The 12,958-nt window shown below is 39.0% G+C and overlaps 3 protein-coding genes across 3 annotated transcripts; all 3 read right to left on the bottom strand.

Annotated features, from left to right (window-relative positions):
- Positions 1–2,029: 2,029 nt before the first annotated feature.
- Positions 2,030–3,278, bottom strand: V1514DRAFT_278204 (uncharacterized protein; the record flags this gene model as incomplete). Its single annotated transcript, XM_066924980.1, has 3 exons — positions 2,030–2,817; positions 2,871–2,958; positions 3,045–3,278. The coding sequence occupies 3 exons, from the start codon at positions 3,276–3,278 to the stop codon at positions 2,030–2,032; spliced, it is 1,110 nt and encodes a 369-aa protein (XP_066784492.1).
- Positions 3,279–3,685: 407 nt separating this feature from the next.
- On the bottom strand, positions 3,686–7,155 carry V1514DRAFT_327679 (Cse1-domain-containing protein). Its single transcript, XM_066927024.1, has 6 exons — positions 6,947–7,155; positions 6,748–6,890; positions 6,510–6,677; positions 5,776–6,445; positions 5,047–5,712; positions 3,686–4,991 (listed from the first exon to the last, which is right to left on the bottom strand). Exons 1-6 carry the CDS (start codon positions 7,017–7,019, stop codon positions 3,817–3,819), a joined length of 2,895 nt encoding a protein of 964 aa, XP_066784491.1. The 5' UTR covers positions 7,020–7,155; the 3' UTR covers positions 3,686–3,816.
- A 391-nt stretch (positions 7,156–7,546) lies between these two features.
- Positions 7,547–12,692, bottom strand: V1514DRAFT_362388 (uncharacterized protein). The gene is made up of 3 exons (XM_066929736.1): positions 12,622–12,692; positions 7,761–12,552; positions 7,547–7,708 (listed from the first exon to the last, which is right to left on the bottom strand). Exon 2 carries the CDS (start codon positions 12,466–12,468, stop codon positions 7,780–7,782), a length of 4,689 nt encoding a protein of 1,562 aa, XP_066784490.1. The 5' UTR covers positions 12,469–12,552; positions 12,622–12,692; the 3' UTR covers positions 7,547–7,708; positions 7,761–7,779.
- Positions 12,693–12,958: the final 266 nt, after the last annotated feature.

Below are 12,958 nucleotides of genomic sequence, written 5' to 3'. Positions count from 1 at the left end.
TTCAGTGCAGCTTTAAGGATAGTTAGCTTAGCAAAAAACGCAAATATGCACAGCAGTGAAAGAGCTGCAAGAAAAACGAAAAACATTGTCCTTTCAAAAAATCCTGAGTAGTTATAACAATTAAACACATCCTTGTTTAGTAATAATTTGTTAACCAATCTGCCATACTATACTTGCAAGGCAGAAATGACTGATAAGTCCAATATTGTGAAAATCCTGCTCTTTTGATAAGTAACCGTCAGGTCATGCTTCCGTATGAAAAATGGGTAAATTAAAGTTGTGCCTAATCGTAAATCATTAACTTATCCGTATTTTTGAAAGCACCGGCTGACTATAATGTACAACGGATATTATATCCTTGAAGGTAATCATTCACAATATAGGTCAAAATATTTTCGCTCGCACAAACAATTTCATGTTATTCATTCAAAATGTTTAAAATTTATTTATTTGCAATTGGCAAAAAAATGCATGATACGCAACTGCAGACGAAATCAATGACCATGTCCAAAATAACGATGCATGCTTAAGCCAAAGTTTTCCGGCTTTCAACGCAGCATATTTATCAGTAACTGTTTAAAGTCAGAAGAGAAAACAAAAATATAGAGTTAATGAACATGTGGTATATTACGGACTAATATAAACACCCAAATTCATTTGAACTTATAATAACAATGACTAGATATTCTGGTCGATTGAAAAGAAAGTTGCTCTGACAGCACTTCATCAATAGTATTGCAGCGTGCATGCAAAATGGCCTTTTTTCGGTCCTGTTTTATGTAGCAAGCGTTTTATTGTGTCACAATGTGGACGGCAGTTGAACTAATTGTATGCTGGTGGGTATCCTGGTCACAATACAGATTTCCAGCAACGGCTAACTATATAGCTGGTCATTAAATGCTCAATGCTCAATTTAAAGTGAAGACCAAATAAAATAGGGCGTCAACCGCGGAAGAGAAAGTATTATATTTCAGATAAACCTGTCAACCTTGCCATGCAAACTAAAGTTCATGTGATTGCATGAAGTCTGGTACTGGTAGAAATCCATGGTATTATGTTTTGTATTAACAGTAATGCCACCGGCGGAGGTAGCTTTGCTCCTTGACAACAACCCGTTTCTATACTACTTACACAACGTCTTTACTAACGCGTCACATGGTTTAAAAAAGATAATGATGTAAAACTAAAAGTAATTGGGAGTATAAATCTATTTGGAAGATTTGCGTCTTAAATAATTTAAAGGCGCATCTCTAGAAAAAATTCTACATTATTTTTCTCAGTAAAATTGTGAGTCAGGCCAGAGGCTACTCGCCGGTAGTTTGAAGAAATCAAGTCCTATAAACATTAAAAAAAAAAAAAGACAATAATTAGAGCATGGGGTGGGGTGTGAACAGAATGTTATACAAGTATATAACTCAGGAAACCTTTACATATTACTAGTAAAAATATTATACAAACAAAAGAAGGATGCTCTCTTATATTCGTTGTAGAGTAATGTGCTCCTGGGTGGTTCCGTTATACAGTTTTTTGGATCGACTATGGGGGAGCAACTATCGGGCCAATAGTAAGTTCGCTTATTAGTTGTGCTCCCCACTGGCTGCTAGACAATCACAACAAGAATTCCGCTCATTAACTAAACCTGATTTAATTTAATAATCCAATGTAGGGCTCGCGGCTTACCGGCCCGGCTTGACATTCCTTTCTCATCGGCCAAACCGATGAAAGCTTAATTAGTGATGGCGATGCGATGGGCTTGATGCCCACCACCCAGACGTGCACCTGTTTTAAAACTGGTTAGCATGATTACTATCCTCTACATGTCATAATTATATATATATATATGGAATGATCTCAATTATATAATTAATTTGGTTCAAACCCCCGTAATGAAAGCTTCCCAATCTATCCATTCTCCAATCTCCCAAAAATAAATTTCATCTACATCAAATGATGCAGTACTACACTAAATAATTGTGCATGGCTCGAGTACTCCATCAAGTCATGAAAAAATAAAAAATGAAATTTTACTTTAATCCTTTCTTTCAGCGTTAGTGTTCACGGTCGGTAACGACTGCTGCTTCTTTTGTTGAATCTTGGCAACGGCGTACACGATTCCGGCAAGGAAGCCGATGGCGATGGCAGACACGGAAAAGAACGTGATCGCAGCATCAAAGAAAATCAAGCCCGACAGCGCGATCGGGAGCTTGTTAAGCGCGCCCACCATGGAATACGTGGTGGACGAAGTCACGCGCACGCACCAAGCCGATGTGTACGAGATAAACACGGATGAAAGGCCGGAGAAGATGATGGCAATGATCAACGCGTTTCGTTGCTCGGCGGGAAAATTCCGGGCCACGTTCTCGGACGACCAGTCTTCGAGAATGATGGAGCAAAAGAAAAGAACCGGGATGGACAACAAGTTGTTGTAAAACATGGTATCAAAATCCTTAAAGTTGGTGAGCTTGATGCGCTTGCGCATGCCAAGAACATATGTGGCAGAAGACAAGCAGTTGGTAAACATCCAGAAGTATCCGAGGTTAAGAGCAGACACGGTAGTCTTGGCTCCCTCCTCTGATCCGTAGTTTTCGATCGCAGCCTGAATGTCAGCCCAGGCAGCGACAACGGACGACAACACCATGAGACCGAATGAGAACAATGCCAAGTGAGTAACCTTGCCCCCAAACCACAGAACTTCACCGTACGCGATTAAGATGATGGTCAAGTTCTTAAAAATCGTGTACACTGGAATAGAAAGATATTGCAACGCCTTGGATGACGTGTAAATCATAATCACGAGAAGAACAGAGATGGGGAACCCTGCCATCCCAACGTTAGCAAAATCAAAAAAATCAAAATAAAAAAAAACTTACACTTCTTGGCCTCGCCGGCATTGAAATCGCGGTAAGTAATAAATCCCAAGGACTTGGAAATTTGTATAGCAAGAACACAGACAAGGGACTAATAATATCAAAATCAGTCAGTAACCGAACCACAGGGGGGCGTCGCGTGTTTTTTTTTTTTTTTTTTTTTTTTTTTCTACATACCTGAACCATCAAAAGGAAAAAGTTAAGATTAAACGAATAACCAGATAACACATACTTGTTGGTAACCGTCATAAGAATTGAAGCACCACAGTATGAAAATATTGAAACCACAGGTGAATTCGAGACTGATTCCAGCAAGCCAACCTTTTGGCCTCCGGCAAAAGCTCCGACGCCTTGAAACTCGGAAGAGCGTTCAGGCAATTCAATTCTAAAATCAGACTTTTCTTTCTCCATTTTAATCAGATTGAACAATGCCAATAGGAACTAATTATTCACAAAAAAAAATTTAAATAAATAATGTCGGAGATTCCTCGAGTAATTTAACCAGAAACGTCAGATTGCAAAGTCAAATGAAACCAGACGCAATTAATCTCAACTCTTTCGTTCTTTTTTTGTTTATTTTAAAAAAAAATTAAAAAAAGAAAAAAGTCCAATCCAAATACTGCAGATGAAATAGTTTGACCCAACAAGGAATGAAGAATGTGCTGCGTCGAAGTCAAGATTTGCGTTGCAGCAAAAGCGCAAGTGCCACTTTTTGTCACCCGATTTTCCGTGCAGCCAAATTTTAAGTTCGCCACTTTGCCCGACGCCCAATCAATTTATTATATAAGATTTAATACCCGTTTTTTGACAGATTGATGATTAAGAAATTTTTATGTATTATTTTATATAGTTATTGCATTATGATATAACCTAGTGGTACTTCAAAAATAAAATCATTCAATAAAACCAATTACATGCTTTTCTTTTCATTCGTTATCCAAACTCGTCCTCACGCATTGCTCAAGGTTGACAATGCCGCCCTCGTTTCATCTGACAGTTGTCCGACCAGAACAGCATATTGTGATCCATTCTTTTGTATCACTTGACCAACAAACTTCTTGACATCAGTAACCGCCGACGCAGGGTCGAACGGCTTGGTTGCCGCAGTTCCGAGTTTTGCAAACGAGGCTCCGAACGCAACTTCTTCGTCACCAGCTAATGCGTCTTCGATAGCATCACCATCAAACAATCCGACAATGCTATCGCTCTGCAATATTTCCACCAATACTCCAGCACCAGCTGCCCATCGATTGGCATAGAGTTCACGGAATTTTGTGCTCTCGAATAATATCCGAGACAACCCGATCGCCGCGATTTTCTTATCCAATGGTGACGCAAATTTTTTCGTTGCATTGAGCACAAACGAGCCAAACACTTCGCCAAAAATACCGGACTGTGCCAGATCTAATAACTCAACTGCAAAATCTGGTCCAAGTGCTCTTTGTTGTTGTTGCACTGACGCAATAAAGTAAACAAGTCTTGTAACTCTTAATACAAATTTCTCAGTCCTCGACGTCTGAAGCCTCTGTAAAATCAAAATTGAAATTTGTCGTAAATACTGCGCAACTGAAGCTCGCGGAAGGTTATAGAGTATGCTTTCCAACAATTCTAATCCAAAATGGTCATTTGCTCTTGAAGAGAGCAATTTCTGAAAAACTCCCAATAGCGGTTCAATAACTCCCAATTGGACAAATAAATCTGGATTGTGAAAAAGCAACGATTCAATTAGCTTAGTCAATGCTGGCACATTTCCCTTAGTGTCCCACACCGAAGGAGACAAAAGAGGTCGAATGAGCTGAGTGTAAGCCTCTGGAAGAGGAGACCCAATTGGAGTAATATCCAGCATCTGTGACAAAAGTTGAAAAACATACGGAATAAACTCAGTAACATCCTGCCCAAGAATGCCAAGAAAAACTGGGAACAAAACATTATCAAAAGTTCCTGGTGGCTTGGAAAGACTGGCGAACCTTATAACAGCGCCAACAGACTCAAACAAATAGTGTGAAAATTTCGGGTTCGATGGGTTTTTGCTGGTTTCCGTAATCAATCTTGCCAAATGCTCAATAAGCGTCTCTGAATAAGGAACGATTGATTCTTTACTGGTAACCAAAACTCTCATTATGCCTGAAACAATTTAAGGTTAGTTTGCTCAAATAAGGTCATTCGCAAGATCACTTACATTTTATCAAAAACTCATTCTCTGCCAGTTTTTCCGGAGTCTGTCCTCTTTCAATTAATGAAAACAAGTTAAGCAAAAGTTGTTGAGAAACAGGAGCAATGTCATCCTTGCCAAAAAGAAAGCTTGACGAATTGGGTAACCTTATCGATAAGATTCGTTCAATAGTAATTGCAGCATATGTATAGACCACATAGTCTTTAGATGAAAAGAAACTAGACAAAATAGGAAACGCTTCTGCAAGTTGCTGCTTTGTCAATTGATTTCGGAAAGTATGAATAAACTTGATAGCGTCAACTTTAAGAATTGGATGAGTTTCTGGAGAAAACAAATCAGGGGCAATATTCTGGGCAAAAAATCCAACAACATCCAACAATAGATTTGTAGCTGAAACACCGGATGCAGTCACTGTGCCTTTTACTGCAACTGAAGAATACAAATACACCGCAGTGTCCTTCGCACGCCAGTTTGCGGATCGATCTGAATTATATTGCTGAAGGTAATGTTGAGAATAACTCATCACAACTTCCGTGACTAATCCTTCAAATCGCTCCTTTAATTCTCTCAAAAAGTCAGTGGCAGCACGTCTTCGGGTGTCACTATCTGATCCTTCCAAATCCCGTCTAGTGTATTCAATCGGATCGTCTTCAAATAATTCTTCGTCACTGGCTGCAATAAGTTAGAATAAATAAATCTCTACCAATTTGCCAAATAAAATCAAATAAAACTTACATCTCAACGACATGTTGGGCAGAACAATTTTTTGCACAATCTGTTCCAAAACGTCCTTTGAGCTAAAGGCTTGAGCGCGTTCTGGAGACTTAGTAACAGCTGTCAAAAATGCCAAAGCCTTGCTAATCAAAAGATCGAACTTTGGCTCAATTCCAGTAGTTGTCAATAGCGTCCATGTCGTCTGAATAAAGTTAGGCAGCAATGGACCAAAAACGTCATCGTATCTCTGCGAATAAAGCTGAATAAGTTCGCAGATGCTAGTCTTGACCTGTTCCTGAGGACCAATTTCATCATCTTCTTCCGTCTCCAGCAACGAATTGTGGTATTCGAGGTACTTGTGAACCAATTCCATCAACTTATTCAAATTATCTTCAAAAAATTCTGGAATATCTTGACAATTCAAGTCAAAATAAAGCTTAAAAATTAATTGCAAAGTTCGAAATAAAGGAACCAGAACATCCTTGTTATTTTGATTCTCGGTAATCAAAGCATCAGTTTGCTGAAACAGGGCCAAAAAAGGAACACAGAACTTGTCCAAGACTAGCTTGATCTCTAAAAACAGTGCATCAGATCGATACAAAGGTCTCCACCGTTTGAAAATAGAATGAGCAACTTGTAGCACACCATTATTAGTCACCACATCATTAGGGCTAAGCCGAGACACAAGATCCTTTTTTTGTTTCAAACAAATTAATAAATTGGCCAATTAGGATCTTGTGTAAATTAATACTTACATCTACCAAGTTTTCCCATCGATTAGGAAAATCACTATCAGCGATAATGCTAATCGCTTCGCCTAGTTGAACTTGTAATGAAGATGGAACTGAAATCATTAAACCAATGATTTCGCTCTTCACAGCATTGACATCACTCTGCGCGAGTCGGTAGTTTCCATCTTCATCCTAAATATTAAAATGTTAGTTTTTCATTTCAAATTAATATTAATTTTTTCCCATGAGTTTAACTACTAACGGTCCATTTTCTTCGTATCAAATTTTTAAAAAACAATGCTGCAGCGAGCCTTGTGGTTTGCGGAAAGTCAGAGGATGCCACGATCCGAAGTAATGAAATTGAAAATCCTTCCTGTGACTCCGTAGACCGAAGAGATTGTTCCGCTAAACCCAACATTAGATTTTCCATCACAATATTTTTTTCTTTTTTTCAAACCCACCTTGTTTTGCTGTTGCAGGTATCAGCGACGCTTGTAGCAGCTCTGCTAATGTCTGTAGATTTGAAGCCAACATAGCTTCACAAATTTAGTTTTAGTAAGTCCAAGATGGCTCTCCTTCGTTCGTATTTAAAAAAAAATAATATTTTATAAATGTATCAAATGACTGGAACTACGTACTGATACAGTAACCTCGTTTTTTTTTGTTGTTCTTTGCCGAAGCCAAATTTCTTTATAGTTTTTCTGAGCGCGTCATTGTTTGTTTACAAAATTATGGACTGGGCTTTTCGGGATTTAAAGCTCAATTGGATTTTGCATTTATATTGTTAGATTCGGTTACCTGTTTGTATATAAACGGGGTTTTCTACACAGGTCTGTTGGCAGCGGCATTTAGATTCTATGCAATAAAACAGTTGAAGAATTAAAATCGAATGTGATTAATTGGATTACCAACTCTGCGAATGTTTCTTTTGAAAATGAAAATTGTGAAAGATTCCTTCATTATTTGATCAAACGGGCAAGATCCATTCGAAATCGTGGTCTTTACACAAAACCTGTCTTTAACTCACCAGCATGACCAATAGTCTTAGGTACCATTTTAAATAAACATGAAATCGATACATAAACATGTCATTTATTTTTTTTTTCCTTTAGTGATATGTACAGATAGCAATATATTACAAAAGTTATATATACATTAAACCGATTTTAAATGTTAATTCTTTAAAGACCCAACTAAAACGGCTAAACGGCAAAATCCTATAACTTATTGAAAAAAGTTAGACTTAGTTCAAGATAAAAAAAAAAAAAAACTTACAAAAACATCAATTTAAATCTCAACTTTTCGTATCATGTTCCGCAGCTGTTACTCGGTCACGTAAATTACGAACCTGCCGTAAACGGTATTGCCAATTCGATAAATATTCATCATCTGGCCTTGAATGCCAAACCGAAGCAAAAATATCAGCATTAAACGCCAAATTTCTAACAAACAAGGGAAGTGATTTTTTGCCAATAACTTTTAGATGCGATGCCGGAAGGGAGAAAAACTCGGACGCGTTAACTGATGCCGCCGTGTAAACTCTCACTTTAAAATACTCCGTGGCAAGTCCGTGTGAGTTACGGGCCAGTGAAGATGCCATGGCAGACGAGCTGCCTTGAAATGTAGAAGGCGCTCGAGTATGTGGAGATACAGCAATGTTGATGAAATTGAATTGCGACTTAATCGTATCAAAGTTGAAAGGCCTACCCGATTCATTCCAGTAGATATTAACATAATTATTGCCAATATGTCGCTTTTTGTTTGACAAGCTCTCATCATCATACACCGGTTGATTAGGACTTCCAACAAATAATTCCTCATCGCTATCGTTTTTCCGTCTGCTGGGCATGAGAGTTGTGCAATGGAATATTGCCTGAGTAATTTTATCAGCAAACGCATAAGAAAATTCCCCATCAGTGTCCATTTCAGTATCAAGGCCACCGGTATAAACTTGCTTGTTTCCCTTCAATCGAATTAATTTACCCATGCCATCCAAAAAATCAAGATAAGCTCTTGATCCTACAGAATTGGAAAGAATATCGATTTCTGAGAATTGGTTTAATCCGATATAAATAATACCAATCTTATGAAATTCGACTACTGGCGTGCGATCGAACATGCTGATTCCTCGAACAATTGCCGGATCTGAAGGATTTTTAATAACTCGAGGCGAAGGTATATGCAATTGGTCATCTGTGACCGCCAATAGTTCCTTAAAAAAATATTCTGGTAAAAATCCAAGCTGATCATCGGGAGATATGGAATCAACAGGAATTACCGGTCCCGTCTTTCTCCTATTTTCAAACTCATTTTCGTATAATTTATCCGGGTCAGCCCAATTCGGAAGTACCCTGCGATCGGGAAACACATTAAACGATGTAGTTCCTGTCGGACGACGAACCACAACTTTAGAAATGCCTGATTGAATAAACGTCTCAATTGAAACGATACTAAAGCCATGAATCCAAATATTTCCAATCGCTTTAGTTTTGTCTGTGCTAATACCGGAAAACACTGTATGCATCTTTAGATCAACATCTGAAAAAATAAACCGTGATATTAAATCAATCTCTGCCCATTTCCTCTCATCACTAGGCATCATTTGTCCAGTAAGAGATGAAACAACATCTCCAGTTACTGAATTCGAAGAATTTCGACGCGAATTCGCCAGCGATAAGCCTCGAATAATGAAAGGTGCCAGATCACGACGATCGGCCATTCTCATGGTAAGAAACCAAGAAGACACGACACTATAAGCCAATGCGATTAGATACCGGGATAATACTTTATTGCCACCAGAGGCAGACGCAGACGTCTGCGCGCGAGATAAATCGTTCGCATGCTCGATGTATTTGAATGCCATTGCAAACACTCGCTTGAAATCATCCTGCGTGAAATTGGTAATAAGTGATGGAATTCTAGCCAAGGCTGTTAAAAAATCCAAAATATGAATACTGAGGTTTGGATTAGTAATCTTGGTTTGGAAATTAGTGAAGATTTGGGAAAGAAATTTTTTGATTGAGATTGGGCATTCATAACAGCAAACCAAAAGGCAATGAACGCAAGTTGCAGCAACTTTTTCCCATGACATTAAGCCGACTAGAACAGACTTGACAATATTATCCTCCTCCGACTTAGAAAACGTATCGTGATATCCTAATAGCGCGCACATGCACCTAACAATAGCGACCAAAACGTCTGCTTTATTAACTCCCCTGGGAATAATCGATTGAGCCAACTTTCCCGATATTTGTTCACAAAATAATGATCGCAACATTTGAATTTCATTAATGGAGTTTATAAAAATTAATATGTTACACAGTTGCGGAGGCAGATGCGCCATTAAAAACGAATATGTTTCCCAATCTGCGCCATCTCTAATCACCTTTATAATGTGTGAGAACCAAGGCGACATGTTTATGCATCCAATACCGGTTTGACGATTAATAAAATATTCATCAACCGGTTTTTCGTTTTCGGCCCAACAACCTTCTTCCAGCTGGGCCTTGTTATCATTACCACATGCTGTAAGATAATAACTGGCACGAATAGGAAGCGGCGCTCCCAACACACTGTCATCTTCCGGATAAGACCAGAGAGCTTCTTTTAAGCTCTCCTGATCCATGGTTTGTCTAGTCCGATGAAGCGTATCTGCTAATCCATCCATGTCCGCAGGATGAAGTAAAATAACTCGAAATGCTTGATTAACACGGATTCTAAACAAAATTCGATAAGCAATAATGATTGTTTCCCTGTCCCAGGAGGATGATGACTTGGTAGCAATAGAAAGAAGTTCCTTGTATAATATTGCAGGTCTCTCACCGTCCAAATCCACGCTGCGAATGAACATAATTCCAAAAGCTCGAGTTACAATCTGCGCTGCTTTGTTTTCAGGATAATCGGAGATAATTGGTACTGACGACTGTGAAGTTATTGTATTTGACCGCTGACGGCGAGTCGTTGGCCGACCCGATGATTGATTCAACGAGTCAATAGATGGTGACTTTGTGATCTTGCGATTATTATTTAAACTCGTTGGCCAATCACTTTCGCCATTAGCTTTCTTTTTCTGATTAGTGGCTTGATTATGGGCAAACATGCAACTTCTGAACGTCTTGACCAATCTCTGAAATCGCTCGATATGGACAGTAGATGATATAGCAACACCAAAATCAATCACGGCAGCAAAAACGTTCATGTCTGATTCCACTAATGCAGCTTGAAATATGCTGTCAATAAATTCATCTACATCTTCCTGATCGCATATCTCTTTTGCGATCCAGTATACCGATTTCATGATTGACAATACTCGTAATCTCAGCACTGGAGAGCGCCACTGGGTTTTATAAAATGCTTCCAAAAGGTCCTCCAAATTTTCCTTCCATGAGCCTGTCGATGGGAAACACAAATACTCCTTTTCATAGTATTCCACTACTTTCAAAGCAATTTCCTCATCGACATAAGGACTAATTTTAAGAAAAAACTTTATGAGTTCTTCTTCTGGTCCATTAAACTCGCCTTCTTTGTATAGCGTGTCAATGTGATGAACAACTGCCATAGTATTTGTCATAATTTCGGATGATAACAACTGAGCTTGACTAGCATCATTTGGAAGGCAAGCGCGTCTCACACTGGTTGACAATACCACCAATGGAGAATCTGGCGATTTATAGTCCTCATATGTGATCAGTGAATAAACCTCTTGATTGGCCAAAAGCGACCTAATGCTCTTGCAAACTGCTAAATCAACTTCCAAGTTTTGCCTGATATCCATAACAGTATGATATGACCTCATGACCGAGTTCAAAGTTAAGTAATAAGTCTTTGATTTTTCTGGTTCATATTCTAAAAATTGGCGCAAAAAAATGATCGAACCTTTAATAGTTGACAGACTTAGTCTAGTCTCAGGATCACGCAAGATGTTATATAACGAAACTATGGTACTGTTTGCAAGATGACTGTTGATGAGATGATTAATGGCATCCTGGCATTGGCTGCTGTACTCCGGTATCATAACACTAGCACCACATAGAGTTTGAACTGATGCTTCCAACATGTTGAGCGGAAGGTTCCCGTAAACAGTAAGGGCATTAATCAGCGCAATTGCTTCCATGATATCCTTTTTCCTTGAAGTTCTCCGGCAGATGTTTAAAATGTAGGTCAATACTTCCACAATATCCTTGTCATCAAACGCGTAATAGTTGAACTTAAACACGTTGACAATGTATGCACATAACTTATGAAGTGTTTTTTCAATGGCAAACCCAATAGACTCATCCGTCATCCATTTGCTACCTTGCTCCTTCGCGGCAGCCCTAACTTTAACCACGTCCCTGAAAATCCATCGTAACCAGGTGGAAACAATCAGGACAAATGGGCTTTCTAATGGGCCAAGGACCGGCAATTCGCGGCCATTCTTTGTAAGTGCCTGGAATGCTGCAAGTTGATAATCAAATTCTTCACCTACTGGATGTTCCACCAAAGCACGATAATACACTAGCTTGTTTAACGCAGCCAAGTCCTCGTCCGAGTCGTACAAAATACATGCATGTAGAAGTTTCAATGCAGTAACCCGGACGTCATACTCATTCGAAGACGATAACATATCTTGAGCCGCGTACCAAATCTCGACCGAACGTTTAGCAAGCACGGTTTGCCTGAGAGCTTGCGCAAACAGCTCTGCAGCTTCGATGCGGTCCGTATTGGATGACTCCGCACTTAGCTTGGCAAACAATGTATCAACATGAATTCCGGAAATCTGGTGTCGCTCATCTCGAATATTCCAAGTCGGTGAAAACCTGTCTGATGGACTGCTGGCGTTTGAGTACGAATTTTTCAGTCCCTTTGTAATAGTTTTGAGCACGCTGCCGATCGTCGACGACGACTTTTGATGACTACTGCTGCTACTACCACTACCACCGCCTCCTCCTCCACCGCCGCCGGTGGATCTGTATATATCCGGCGACGAGGAGCTAACTGACATCTAATCACAGCCTTATCACTGAAAAATTGAGGTGTCGCGGTTTTATCAGAGACCGTGATAAGAGTACGGCTTTTTAGAAAATAACTGTGCTTCCAAAAATTGCCAATTAGTAAAATAAAAACGTATTATTCATTTTCAATATTTTAAGCTCACCTTCAATTAAAAAGTATGGCTAATTAAAACAAGTATACGGCCGGGAATATAACCTTGGATTTTTTCGTTTATCTTTTTGCATTATCTATTCGTTTTTCACGACGAGTCAAAGTGCTGCACAATGACGTATTGCCTATATCGGTCACCCGCAAACTCACGTGATCATTTCTGTTACATATACGTTACTTTATTTAAATTATTATAGTTCTAACAACATCAAATGCTATTTCTATTCATTCATTAATGTACAACAGTGTAATTTCTCAAATATAATTGTCATTACACAGAATATCATGTCGTTTACATCCTTATCAAATTCTGCCGTCCCGTGGTGAGA

This window comes from Lipomyces japonicus (genome assembly GCF_038497905.1).
Source record: "Lipomyces japonicus strain CBS 7319 unplaced genomic scaffold V1514scaffold_10, whole genome shotgun sequence".
NCBI classification, from domain to species: Eukaryota; Fungi; Ascomycota; class Lipomycetes; order Lipomycetales; family Lipomycetaceae; genus Lipomyces; species Lipomyces japonicus.
Note: the sequence above shows the minus strand (reverse complement) of the source record. Positions and strands in the feature narration are given on the sequence as shown.